Source organism: Mobula birostris, chromosome 22, assembly GCF_030028105.1.
Source record: "Mobula birostris isolate sMobBir1 chromosome 22, sMobBir1.hap1, whole genome shotgun sequence".
NCBI lineage: Eukaryota > Metazoa > Chordata > Chondrichthyes > Myliobatiformes > Myliobatidae > Mobula > Mobula birostris.
In genome coordinates, this window is record NC_092391.1 from 39,451,955 (window position 1) to 39,465,175 (window position 13,221).

Below are 13,221 nucleotides of genomic sequence, written 5' to 3' on the forward strand. Positions count from 1 at the left end.
GTAGTGTACCTGGACGTTCAGAAAGACTTTGATAAGGTCCCACATAGGAGGCTAGTGGGCAAAATTAGAACACATGGTATTGGGGGTAGGGTACTGAAATGGATAGAAAATTGGTTGGCAGACAGGAAACAAAGAGTAGGGATTAACGGGTCCTTTTCAGAATGGCAGGCAGTGACTAGTGGGGTACCGCAAGGCTCAGTGCTGGGACCGCAGCTATTTACAATATACGTTAATGATTTAGATGAAGGAGTTAAAAGTAACATTAGCAAATTTGCAGATGACACAAAGTTGGGTGACAGTGTGAAATGTGAGGAGGATGTTATGAGAATCCAGGATGACTTGGACAGATTGGGTGAGTGGGCAGATGCAGTTTAATGTGGATAACTGTGAGGTTATCCACTTTGGTGACAAGAACAGGAAGGCAGATTGCTATCTGAATGGTGTCAAGTTAGGAAAAGGGGAAGTACAACGAGAGCTGGATGTCCTTATTCATTAGTCACTGAAAGTAAGCATGCAGGTACAGCAGGCAGTGAAGAAAGCTAATGGCATGTTGGCCTTCATAACAAGGGGAGTTGAGTATGGGAGCAAAGAGGTCCTTCTGCAGTTATACAAGGCCCTGGTGAGACCCTATCTGGAGTACTTTGTGCAGTTTTGGCCTCCAAATTTGAGGAAGGACATTCTTGCTACGGAGGGAGTGCAGCGTAGGTTCACTGGGTTAATTCCAGTGATGGCGGGAATGTCATATGTTGAAAGATTGGAGCAACTGGGCTTGTATACACTGGAATTTCGAGGGATGAGAGAGGATCTGATTGAAACATATAAGATTATTAAGGGATTGGACACACTAGAGGCAGGAAATGTGTTCCCAATGTTGGGGGAGTCCAGATCCAAAGGCCACAGTTTAAGAATAAGGGGTAGACCATTTAGAATGGAGTTGAGGAAAAACTTTTTCACACAGAGGGTTGTGGATCTGTGGAATGCTCTGTTTCAGAAGGCAGTGGAGGCCAATTCTCTGGATTCTTTCAAGAAAGAGTTAGATAGAGTTCTTAATGATAGCGGAGTCAAGGGATATGGGGAGAAGGCAGGAACAGGGTACTGATAGTGGATGATCAACCGTGATCACAGGGAATGGCAGTGCTGACTCGAAGGGCCGAATGGCCTACTCCTGCACCTATTGTCTATTGTCTACTGAAACAATACAACAAATCACTAAAAGACATTTGAATGCTTGATGAGTCTGCCAGTCTGGATAATTCCATAACTCTACAGACTATGTCTTAACCATATACTTAAATCCCTTAAAGACAGGAGGCTATGACCTAGTGAAGACTTTTAAAAACATAATGGGCAAAAGGAAGCTCCAAAACAAGATGATAAAATTAGTCATTAATAAGTGCAATACTGAAGGAATTCAGCTACTTTACTGAATGGTTAGAATGTAGAATGCGAAACAATAGCACAGGTGGGTTTAAAGGGATACTGTCATGAAGTTAATCAGGTTTAGAAGAGGCTCATGTGATGCACAAAAGCTAGACAGCACTTAAGCAAATGGACAAATTTTTGTGTGCAAGTTGCATATAATTCCTTATAACTAATACCACAGTCTTAAGTTTTATGATCTGTGCTAGGCAACACTGAATTCAGTGATTCAACAAAAGTATCATTTCTATAAGCTGACTGCTGTATGTAGGCCAGAGAGGTGTTAAGCAGGATGAAGTCCTCTGGGATTTTCCATTACAAGAAAATCTAAAATTCACATTCCAAGGCTTCAGGTTCAATGGATCACCAAGGGGCCAGGTGTTCCTGTTTCAAAATACAGTGGATTCCACTTAATTGGGACACATCAGAAGCGGCACATCTTGGCCCAATTAAGAAGCTGTCCCAATTAGTCAAAGTTTCATGGAAATAGTTAAAAAGTTATTAAAAAATTACAAACTATCAACTTATGGAGTAACAAAATTTGGATTTAAATGAAATAGAGAACAAATTAGAACACTACTAATACTATCACAGTACTATAGAACTGTGCAGTTATCAATGGAGGAATTCATCCATTGTACACTGCTGTGTTCTTTTGATTGACAGTAAATGAACAAAATCAGTGCAGACACCTAGGCCTGCCTTTATACAGTATAATGCTTTTGACAATTGCAACCTCCAAAGCTTCATTTTCATTGCAAGATTCAAGATAATTTGGAGGTATCAAAAACTGTTTACAGTTCCTAACCTTCTGAAGTAGTGAAATTGTTTCATTTTCATTCCTAGCCGTTTCTGGCATCTCCAAGCCTGAATGTTTGAAACTGTGGTGAGCATAACAGTTCAGAAGTTTCTTACTGCTTACTTCTTGCCAACTATCAGTGACAAGATTCACTGCTTTTTGAACACAAACACACACAATTGGTGCTATTTAAAACCTGTTCACTCTAAGAGCAGTGTATTTCACTCTAAGAGCAGTGTAGTGTCTAACGGCCTTGCACATGCACGTGACTGAACCCAATTAGAACCTATTTTCTGAATTAGTTATTGCCCTTTAAGAGGTGTCCCAAATAAGCAGCTACCCAATTAATCGATAGCCCAGTTAAGCCGAATCCATAATATTTTCACCTGACCCATGCTCAGGATGAACTTCACAAGGGCGAGTAATCTGTTCTCATTCGGAACAAGTTACTTGGTAGGATACTTGAAATGGGTGACAATATGTTACTCAACTGTGGAGATCAAATAAAACGAACTGATTCCTTGCTCCCCAACTACTCCTTCGCTAGATAGACGACTGCATTGATGCTGCTTCATGCACCAATACTGAACTCACCAATTTCATCAACTTTGCCTCCAACTTCCACCTTGTCTTTAAAATTCGCTTGGTCCATTTCTGACGGCTCCCTCCTCTTTCGCAATCTCTCTGTCTCCATCACTGGAGACAAACCGTCTACTGACATCCTTTATAAGCCTACCAATTCCTACAGCTATCTTGACTATACCTCTTCCCATCCTGTCACCTGTAAAAATGCTATTCCCTTTTCTCATTTCCTTCATCTCTTCCGCACCTGTTCCCAGGATGAGGCTTTCCTTTTCAGGACATCAGAGAAGACCTACTCCTTCAAAGAATATTGATGCTGCCTTCCTCGGCATCCCCTCCATTGCCCGGAAATCCGCGCTCACTCCAGCCTCTTTAACAGGGACAGAGCTCATCTTGTCCTAACCTACCACCCCAAGAGCCTCTGCACACAACACATCATTCTCTATAACTTCCAACATCTCCTAAGGGAGCCAACCACCAAACACATTTTTACCATCCCCACCCTACCCCACTCTCCGCTTTCTGCAGGGATCGCTCCCTGTGATTTCCTGATCCAATCATCCCTCCCCACTAATCTCCCACCTAGAACTTATCCCTGTAAGTGGCCAAGGTGCTACATCTGCCAATTCACCTGCTCCCTCACCTCCTGAATGGATGTAAGTCAACACATCACTGGTCAGTCTGTTGGGGTCATCAATTGTATCCAGTGTGGCCTCCTCTACACTGGTGAGACCCATTGTAAACTGGGGGACTACTATGTCGAGTACCTCCACTCCATCTACCAAAATCAGAATTTCTCAATGGCAAACTATTTTAATTCCTATTCTTATTCCAACATGTTGGTCTGTAGCCTCCTTTTGTGTCACAACCAGGCCACTCTCCGAGTGAAGGAGCAACACCTCATATTCCCTCTGGGTAGCCTCCAACCTAATTACATGAGCATCAGTTTCGCTTTCCGATAATTTTTTCCCCTCCCCTTCCCTTTTTATTCTATTTTCCACTCTGGCATTTTACCTCTCCTCACTTGCCTATCACCTCCCCCGGATCTTCACATTTGTACTTTCCTCCCATGGTCCACTCACCTCTTCTATCAGATTCCTTCCTCTTCAGCCCTTTATCTTTCCCACCTACCTGGCTTCACCTATCACATTCTAGCTATCCTTCTTCCTCTCCTCCCCACCTTTTTATTTCAACATCTTTCCCCTTCCTTTGCAGTCCTGAAGAAGGGTCTCTGCCCAAAACATTGACTGTTTATTCATTTCCATAGACGCTGCCTGATCTGCTGAGTTCTTCTAGCGTTTTGTGTGTGTTGAAGCCGATTCCTTGGAATGGCTGATATTAATGCACAAAGACATATGCAGAATAAATGGCTGATTTTCATCTGTCAAACAAGAGATTTCTGAGATTCGCGAGTAAAGAATACAATGTTCCTTCACACTGTTCCACCATAATAAGTTTTGCAGTCATGGAGTCAAATGTACCAAAACAGGTACTTCAATGCATCGTGCCCATTCATTTTTGCCTACCTACACTATACCCATCTTCCTGCATGAGGACCAAATCATATAATGTATTGCCTATTCAATAACTATCTAAATACCTCCTAAACCTAGTGATTGTATCTAACTCCACCAGCTCCTCTGGCAGCATGTCCCAGATATCAACCCTTCTGTGAATAAAAATCTTACCTCTCAGATCCCCTTTAAATCTCCTTCCTCTCAGCTTCAACCAATCCCTTGTTTTCCAAATCCTTACCATAATGCCATCTAATGCTGTCCTCTGGACAAAAGCCTATCAGGTCCCAGATTACTATCCCAAGAACTGAATAATCATTTTGTAATCACCACCACTGTCCATTAGCTAAGGTTTAGAATGACAAGACCTATCAGACAGGGATTGATGCTTGTTCTTGTCATTGATGTCCTCATTGAGATTAGTTCTGAGATTTTCCTTCTAATCAATGTAATTAAATTGTCTGCTATAAATTACCTGTTATTTTCATTGCAAAGTATTAAATAATCAAAATTTAGCAGAGCACAGGATAAGATCAATCACATTACTTCAAACTCACCAGTTAACTTTTTGTACTCTGGTTAAACAAATGGAACTTTTACCATTTTTAAGCACACCAACAATAGCAAGTTGAGATATGGTATAGTTTATTGCACATAACACTGAATCTGCTCTAACCAATGAACTGTCCCATCCCAATCTCAGTAGAACATTTTCTATCTGTACAAGTGTTTGATATTTTCCTCCCCTTTCCCTTAACTTCTACTGCATGACTCACTGCCCAGATTGGCAAAGCACCACCAATTACTGAATCTTTTCAGGACAGTTTCCCCCAGGTCAACTAAATGTAATTTATTCTGGGAACCATCTGTAAAAACACTTAATTTTTCAACACTTAAAAGGATGGCAGGACTGATACACGTAATGGCCTTATGAACACCTCTGTGGTTCCCATCTCCTGTGCTGCAGCCAGTAGAGCTGCTATCTCACAGCCTCTCGGCACCAGAGACCTAGTTTCAATCCTGACCGCCGCAGATGTCTGTGTGGGGTTTGCACACTCTCCCTGTTACTAAGCATGCTTACTCCGGGTGCTCTGGTTTGCTCCCAGATCCCAGTGACATGCAGGTTGATAGTTTTATTGGCACATCAGGTTGCCCCGCCCCAGTGTGTGGGTCAACAGTGGAATATGTGTGTGTGTGGGGGGGGGGGGTGTGGGGGGGGTGCTGATAAGAATATGGGGGGAAAATAAAAAATGGGATTAATATAAGATTGGTGGAAGTGGTTGGTTAGTGGTCAGAAGTGACAGAGAGATCCAAAGGGCCAGTTTCTGTGCTATATCTCTCTGTGACTATGACTCTACCTTGTGATTTTGACTGGTAACTTTGAAGATATTATGTGAAGTTTAGTCTTGTTGTTGGATAGAATCAACTCGGGCAGAGCTGACGTCCAGGAAGTAGCTGCTAACCGAACAGGCCAACTGAATATTCACTGTCACTTCCTCACACTTTGTGCTTTTCACTTGCATCGCACATTCCTGCCCACTGCCCCGCGATGTTTACTCCACTCTCCGCAGCACCGAGGCTGAGGCCTGCTCCGGCTCCTCCAGGCTTCGCGTCTGCGAGCTTCACATCGATTTGCCCTGCTGTGTGATGAACTGAGGCTGAGGGCCTGCTCTGGGCTCTGTGTCCATCAACTCACTTTAGTTCTGAATGTTGTTGCTTGCTTTTATTGCTGGCACAATTTGTGTTTTCTCCCCCCTCTCTCTATACATTGGCTGTTTGTTAGTCTCTTTTTTTAAAAAATGGTTCTTTCTGGTCTCTTGCTTTGTGGGTGTTTGTAAGGAGTCGAACCTCAAGGTTGTATAAATATATACTTTGATGATAAATCAACCTTAAACTTCTGAACAAATAGAATGGTGGTGCAGTCGGTGCTCCAGCAAACAGTGTTCAACCCCAACCTCAGCTGCCGGTTATCTGTTGTTTCAACATTCTTTCCAGGACTTCATGGGTTTCTGCCGGGTGCTGCAGCTTCCCCCCACATTCCAAAATGTGCAGTTTAATTAAATGTGCTGGCGACCAGAAACTACTCTTTCACGTGCACGAGTGGCAAAGTAAGTCAAAGCAGAGTTATGGATGTTGTGAGAGAGAACATGTTGCAAAGCTACAAGGAAATAAGGAGGGGAGTCATGGGCCTGATAAGATTACTCTGCTAAGAACAAATCAGAACTCAATGGCCTGAGCGGCCTCATACATTCCTAATATATGCAATGCTCAACTTAATTGTCAGAACCGTTCATCATATAGCAGACTACAAGATTAGCTTCTGCACTCTGGTCTGTTCTTTGATAATTAGAAATATTAATAAAAATCTTGATAACTCAACTAATTAACACCTCAAAAGTCATAATATAGAATTTAGGTTAAATGAACTTAAATATATAAAAGTAATGTTAGATATATGATTTCTTTAAGAATTTGAATTCCTCATCTATCTGAAAACAGATAGAATCTTTGTTATGCCATGGACCAATATCATTAAGCAAGGGGTCCATGGACCCCCGGTTGGGAACCTCTAAGCAGCCTGTATTGGCTTCTGCATGTCCACTAAAATACAGTTTTGAACTTTGTAACATAAAATTAATCAGCTGATTTGAGAGTGGATAGAGAGAATCATCTCTTCATTCAAGATGTGCAGAAATAACAATTTCATCCACATATTCTGTACCCATCCTCCTCAAAATGTGCATAAAATATCCCCTAGTTGCTAACAAGCATGTAATTAATTCCCTAATTGATTCTCTGTAATTGGCTCTATTTTCCTACAGTATCAAATGTTTGAAGAGTGTCTGCAGAAGATCATTACTGAAGCAGTGAACTGGTTAATAGTTTCTGGCTGAAGCCCATTCAACTCAAAGGGCAACTACCTAACAAGCTTTTATCTCCAGTATGGAAAATCAACAAACAATTATTTTACCAAAGTACTATTGCTACTGTGTTTTGGGTACTGGAGTGCAAGTGAAAACAAAAACTAGTCAGTCTCCTCACTCACATATCAAATGTACACTTTTGGGTAATGACATCAACAGGCTGCTTTGAAAACAAGTTAAGAGAATTAACAGCTTGCAGTTAAGGTCAATTTGATCTTCTAGAATTTGTTTCAAATGTCATAAGGGATCAGCAAGGATTTTTTCAGTTTTTCCTCTATTGGCCCCGAGTTTCACTCTAGTTCTTTGCTTTATTTGTAGGATCACTGGTTGCAAATGGAGTCTAAAATGTTTAGCCATTATGCTCTACCAACAAGAGTATGGGACAGATTGAATAGCTGGCCTTTACATGTCCTCAAGGTTGGGTTCACACTAGAACAGGAACTAAACAGGCCAGCAACAGCTGACTGAAGGTGGGTTGATTGATGGTTAAATATTGTGAAGTTTGTTTCTGGACATTAAATGAGGACTACATCATGCTCTACCCACATCCATCAAGTGAAAAGCCTTATCAGGTGCACCAAGGTAACAAGATGTTCTGGTGTTCAATGAGGCTTAAAGACATACAATGGCAAAGAAGAATAGAATTATTAGCAATGCCCAATTTCATTTCAACGTGATCATCTCCATTTGAGTCATCTATGTTAATGATTTACTAATCTGACATTTCCATTTACAAATAATGCTTCAGGAATCACTTATAGATTCTTCCCGCTCCTGGTAAGATCAACTGTTCAATGACAGGTTTACTTCCAGAGCTACTTGTGTTTACAATTAGATTTCCATCAAACTCCAAAGCACTACATTAGATTTTTCACATCATGACTTCATTGGCACAGCTTTTATCACATATTGTCCCAATTGTGACCAGATACTCTAAATACTATACCTTCTTTGACAGGAATCGTTGGTTTCTTCTGACGTAGTCCCAGCAAAATGAAGAAAAGAACCAACGGTATGAAGATCTCGAATGCCAAAACCCACTGTGAACAAACAGTAAAGGAAAGAAATTTAGTAAGGAAAAAGTTACACAAAGCAAATCAGCTAATTCTAAAACTTACATTAAAAGCTCTTTCATGACAGCTCAATGACAATATGCATAACTCTTGACTCTTTTCGCTGGTAAATGGGTCTAGCTTGGATGGGACATCTTAGCATTAATCAGTTGGGCTGGAGGGTCTCTTACTGTGCTGTGAGACTCATTGAATCCATACTCACTCTCAGTCTTACCACTAAATGGCAAAGCTACGATTCAGAAGTCAAACACAATTACTTCCCAAATCCCCAACAAACCTCTTGTCAACACCCATATTATCACCCACGCAGCACCACCTCCCCACCTTCAAAACACCAACTATCATCATGGTTGAGGAATAATCTTTGCAAATTTCCGGAAAGAACTAACAATATCTCAGCTTGTAGTCGAAGGATTCACCACGGATGCTACCTAGCCCGCTGAATATATATTTTTTTACATTTCTATTTGATTTTGTTTCACAGTGAAATACTTAATGGCCCTGTCAGCATTCTACTACATCACCCAAACTTAAATCCCATCTGCCATTTCTTTGCCTGTTCTCCTAATATCTAGGTCCACTATAGCCTCTCTGCTTCCTCAAAACTACCTGCCCTTCCACCTACCTTCATACCATCTACAAACTTTGCAACAAAGCCATCAATTCCATCATCCAAATCATTGACATATAATGTAAAAAGAGTCAGTCCCAACACAAGACCCCTGTAAAACACCACTAATCACTGGCAGCCAGCCTTTATTCCCACTCTTTTGGAATTTTCCAGTCTTCCAGAACCATACCAGAATCGAGTGATTCTTGAAAGATCATTACTAATACATCCATGATCTGTTCAGCCACCTTTTCAGAACTCTGGCATGTACACCATCTGGCTTACCTACCATCAAAGTTTTCAGTTTCCCAAGAACTTTCTCTAATAGTCTCGAAGACTATTACTTGTGTTTTCCTCTTACCACCATTCACTGCCCACACTTCAGAAGATGTCAATATATGCCTGCTCTGTGACGCCATGTAGAAGGACCTCACAAGCATAAACACTTTTAAGCAGTTTGCAAACAACCCAATAGTTCAACACAAAAGAAGCTGCAGGTACAGCAGCATAAGAAAATAAGTCAAATTGACAAATTAAACAGCATCAATAAAATGCCACACCTATTAGGATAATTAAACCAGAAATGTCCAATAAGTACACAGTGAGTTGACTGAATAGTGGAAGAATGACAAAGTAGTGGATGTGTTGTTCTTTCCTGTGAGTCTCTTACGGTGTGCCCATGACCTTCATCTCTCTCCATCAGCATGAACTGAATACAAAACCATTACTGTCCTGCCTGGAATATTTTGTGACCTCAACTTCAATGTCACAAGCAGGATAACGACGCTTTTTGTATTACCAAGTGCAAATAAAAACATGTTCATATGATCTCCAAGAACTCACATCTTACTATCAGCAGAATTTTAAAAAAGATGCACAACCCATTACTTTCATTTAGAAACAGAAAGAAAATGAACAAAAGAGAACCTCCTTCGGTCTTCTCTCTTATAACTAAATTTTAGGCATCAGTAATTTGCCGTTGTTTTAGTGTTGAATTTACTTGCACTTCCCGTTCAGGAATGCTCAAAGTGAATATCCAGGGGACCTCTGTTTGTCTGAATCTTTAACTTGATTCTGAGGTTACACAACAAACATTCACCCTTTCTCCCTCTCCCCATACATCGCTTGGCCCACTGTATTCTCATTGGAAATGTTTTGGAATTCAACTTCAGACCTCCAGATAAATGTCCATAATGGAGTAAAACAATCATAAGCTTTATCAACTTTTGATATGAGTGCAAAAGTTAGTTCTTCCAGCATGTTGTATGTGTTGTTCCTGATTTCTAGCATCTGCAGTCTCTCGTGTCTCTGTTTTGCTACTTCCCCTTTGCAGCTATATTGCGGAATCAAAGCTCGAGACAGCTAATTGACAAGACCAAGAACAATGGAAGAGAGGGGTTTTGTTTTATTGCAGAGTTATAATCAGGAATTTTAAGTCGTAGAGCACAAGGACATAAAAACATTGGAAATAGTCATCAGCCTTTGGGCCCATTAAGCCTGCTCCACCACTCATTGAGATCACACGGCAGCGTAGAGGTTAGCACAATGCTTTACAGTGCCAATAACCCGGGTTCAATTCCCACCTCTGTACATAGTTTGTACCTATCTCACCGTGACGGTGTGGGTTTCTTCCGGGTGCTCTGATTTCCTCCATCAGTCCAAAGACAGACCGATTGGTAGGTTAATTGGTCATTGTAAACTGTCCCATGATTAGGGCAAGGTTAAATTAGGAGTTGCTGGGTGGCACAGCTCAAAGAGCCAATGGGGCCTGTTCTGCATTGTATCTTAATAAATAAATCCATGTTGATCTTCTACATCGAGATCATTTTTTGTACTTTCCCTTTGTTCATTTAATACCAAGAAATATCTTCATCTCTACTTTAATTGGAAACAGCGACTGAACCTCCACAACACTCAGAACAGGTCATTCAAAAGATTCACTACACAGTTAAGAAATTTCTCTTCCCTTTTCTCCAAACTTTATATATCTTATCTGTTCAATTGTTCCTCATAAGTCCCTCAAACCAGGAACCAACCTACTGAATCTTCCCTGAACTGCTTACAATCCAAGTATATTCCTCCTTATACAAGAAGATTACAATTAAATGCAATGGTCCATCTGGGGGCTCATCAACAACCTGTACTGTTGCAACAAGATTACCCCATCTTTCCTGCGATACATAACACAGAAAATGCTGGAGAAACTCAGCAGGCAGCATCTATGGAAATGAATAAACTGTTAACATTTCAGGCCGAGATCCTTCTTCAGGACTGTTTATCCATCTCCATAGATGCTGCCTGACCTGCTGAGTTCCTCCAGCATTTTGTGTGAGTTGCTTTAGATCTCCAACATCTGCAGACTTTCTCACTGTATTAGTTCTTGTGATATGTTCCTATTGCTGTATCTGCAGGTTGGAATCAAAGAAATGTTAATGTGGGGAAAAATTAATTCATCTTTTCTTATTCACTCAGTGATAATTTTCCTTGCAGGCTATTCACCAGGAGTTTGTGAATTTAAATTAGCCTATTTACTTCTGTCATATTAGGCAATGATTTTGGAATAGCAGGGTTTTGATGAACCCTTAGACATAGAAAGGAGTCATTCACCACATTGAATCTATGACAACTCACAGAACAATCCCATCCAGCCACTAATTTTCCCTGTAATCTATTGCTTACATATTCCTGTGAAATTCATAACCTACCAGCAGGGACGGAGTTACGGAGAGAGTTTGAGCAGGTTAGGGCTTTTCCACTGGGGCACAGGAGAATAAGGGGTGATCATGCGGTGGAGTGTAAAATCATAAAGGGCACAGATAGGGTGAACGCACACTTTCTTTGTCCTGCAGCTGGGGTAATAAAAACTAGAGCAGAGTGGTCCAACGTGAGGGAGGGAAGAGATTGAATAGGAGGAACACGAGAGGCAACTTTTTTACCCAGAGGGTGGTCAGTATATTGAAAGAGCTGCCAGAAAGAGTGGTTGAGGCAGGTGTGTTAACAACATTTAAAATGTGCTTGGACAAGGACGCGAATAGGAAGGGCAACTTACAGTGGCCAGCTAACCCACCAATCTGCACATTTTGGGACATGGGAGCAATCCAGAGGCACCCAAAGGAGAATCATGCAGTCACAGGGAGAAACTTCCTCACAAACCGCACCAGAGGTCAGGTTTGAATCTGTGTCCCCAGAGCTGCAAGGTAGCACCTTTACCAGCTGGCACCATCCTGGCAACAGGAAGAAGCAGCAACAAATTAATTCATCTTGTTTTAGGACATCTATAACATTTACCCAGAAATCCACCCTTCCAGGCTTGGCACAGACATTGGCAGAGACAGGTTGAAAACCTATAGGGTGAGGAGAACTGCTGGGTACCTCTCCTTAACAATACTAACATAATGGAGGCAGCTGGTGTCAGTACCATGGCTTCTGGCTCCAGTTCAGTCTTTGGTTCCACTCACTGCGTCATGGTTTCCCTTGAGCTCGTGGACTGGCAGATTGCATAGATTGCTCGTGCGGCCAAACAAAAGAATAGCGAAGTATTTCAACAGTCTGTGGCACTGGTCGGGGGGAATGGAATACAACTGAGAAACAACGGTGTGAACGGATATAAAGTTGGAATACACATCATGGCCAACTTAATTTATCCTATCTACTGCCCAAGTGACACCAAAGTTAAAATCACCTACTCCTAAAGAGACGGAGATAAACATCAGGCAATTAAAAAAACAACTAATTTGACCAAACAACATCAGAAAAATTAATATCTTCCAATAGATAGATAATATTCCAGACGAAAAGAATGCTGTGAGGGACTTGGAACAAGACTAACTACTTAATGATGCCAGTGTTTATATTCCCAATGGAAACCAGCATTACAAAGATTTATATTCATACAATGCCGAAACATGTTAAAGCATCTCCTGCCAATGATTCTTGTTTTCAAGAATACTCACTATGGTAACATAAATGAATGGAAGGGAATTTTACACTGCAAGCTTCAATTGACAGCTATTAACATACATGCCAATCTCTTCAGAGGTAGTGGGTGATAAGAAACAGGAGGAGAAGTGGCCATTCCTCCCCCTCTCTCACTTCCTCTTTTTCTTGCTCAGGGAGGGAGGAAGGGGGCCAGAGAGATAGAGGCGAGGGGCCAAGGGGTCAGGAAGATTGAGGAGAGCGGGGAAGGGGGGGGGGTCACAGAGATAGAGGAGGAAGCGCGTGTGCCAGAGCGCCAGCGAGATAGAGGGGAGGAAGAAGCCGAATGTCAGAGAGCAAGTGCCAGACGGCATTGCGAGAGTGA

General features: G+C 41.5%; 1 protein-coding gene across 1 annotated transcript in view; it reads right to left on the reverse strand.

The window, feature by feature from the left end:
* The window catches only part of abca2 (ATP-binding cassette, sub-family A (ABC1), member 2), a 553,235-nt gene that overhangs the window by 364,785 nt on the left and 175,229 nt on the right, over nt 1-13,221 (reverse strand). Inside the window, exon 2 of the mRNA XM_072240523.1 lies at nt 8,185-8,278. Within this exon, the coding sequence (XP_072096624.1) occupies nt 8,185-8,278 (94 nt within the window). The remainder of the gene's footprint in view (nt 1-8,184; nt 8,279-13,221) is intronic.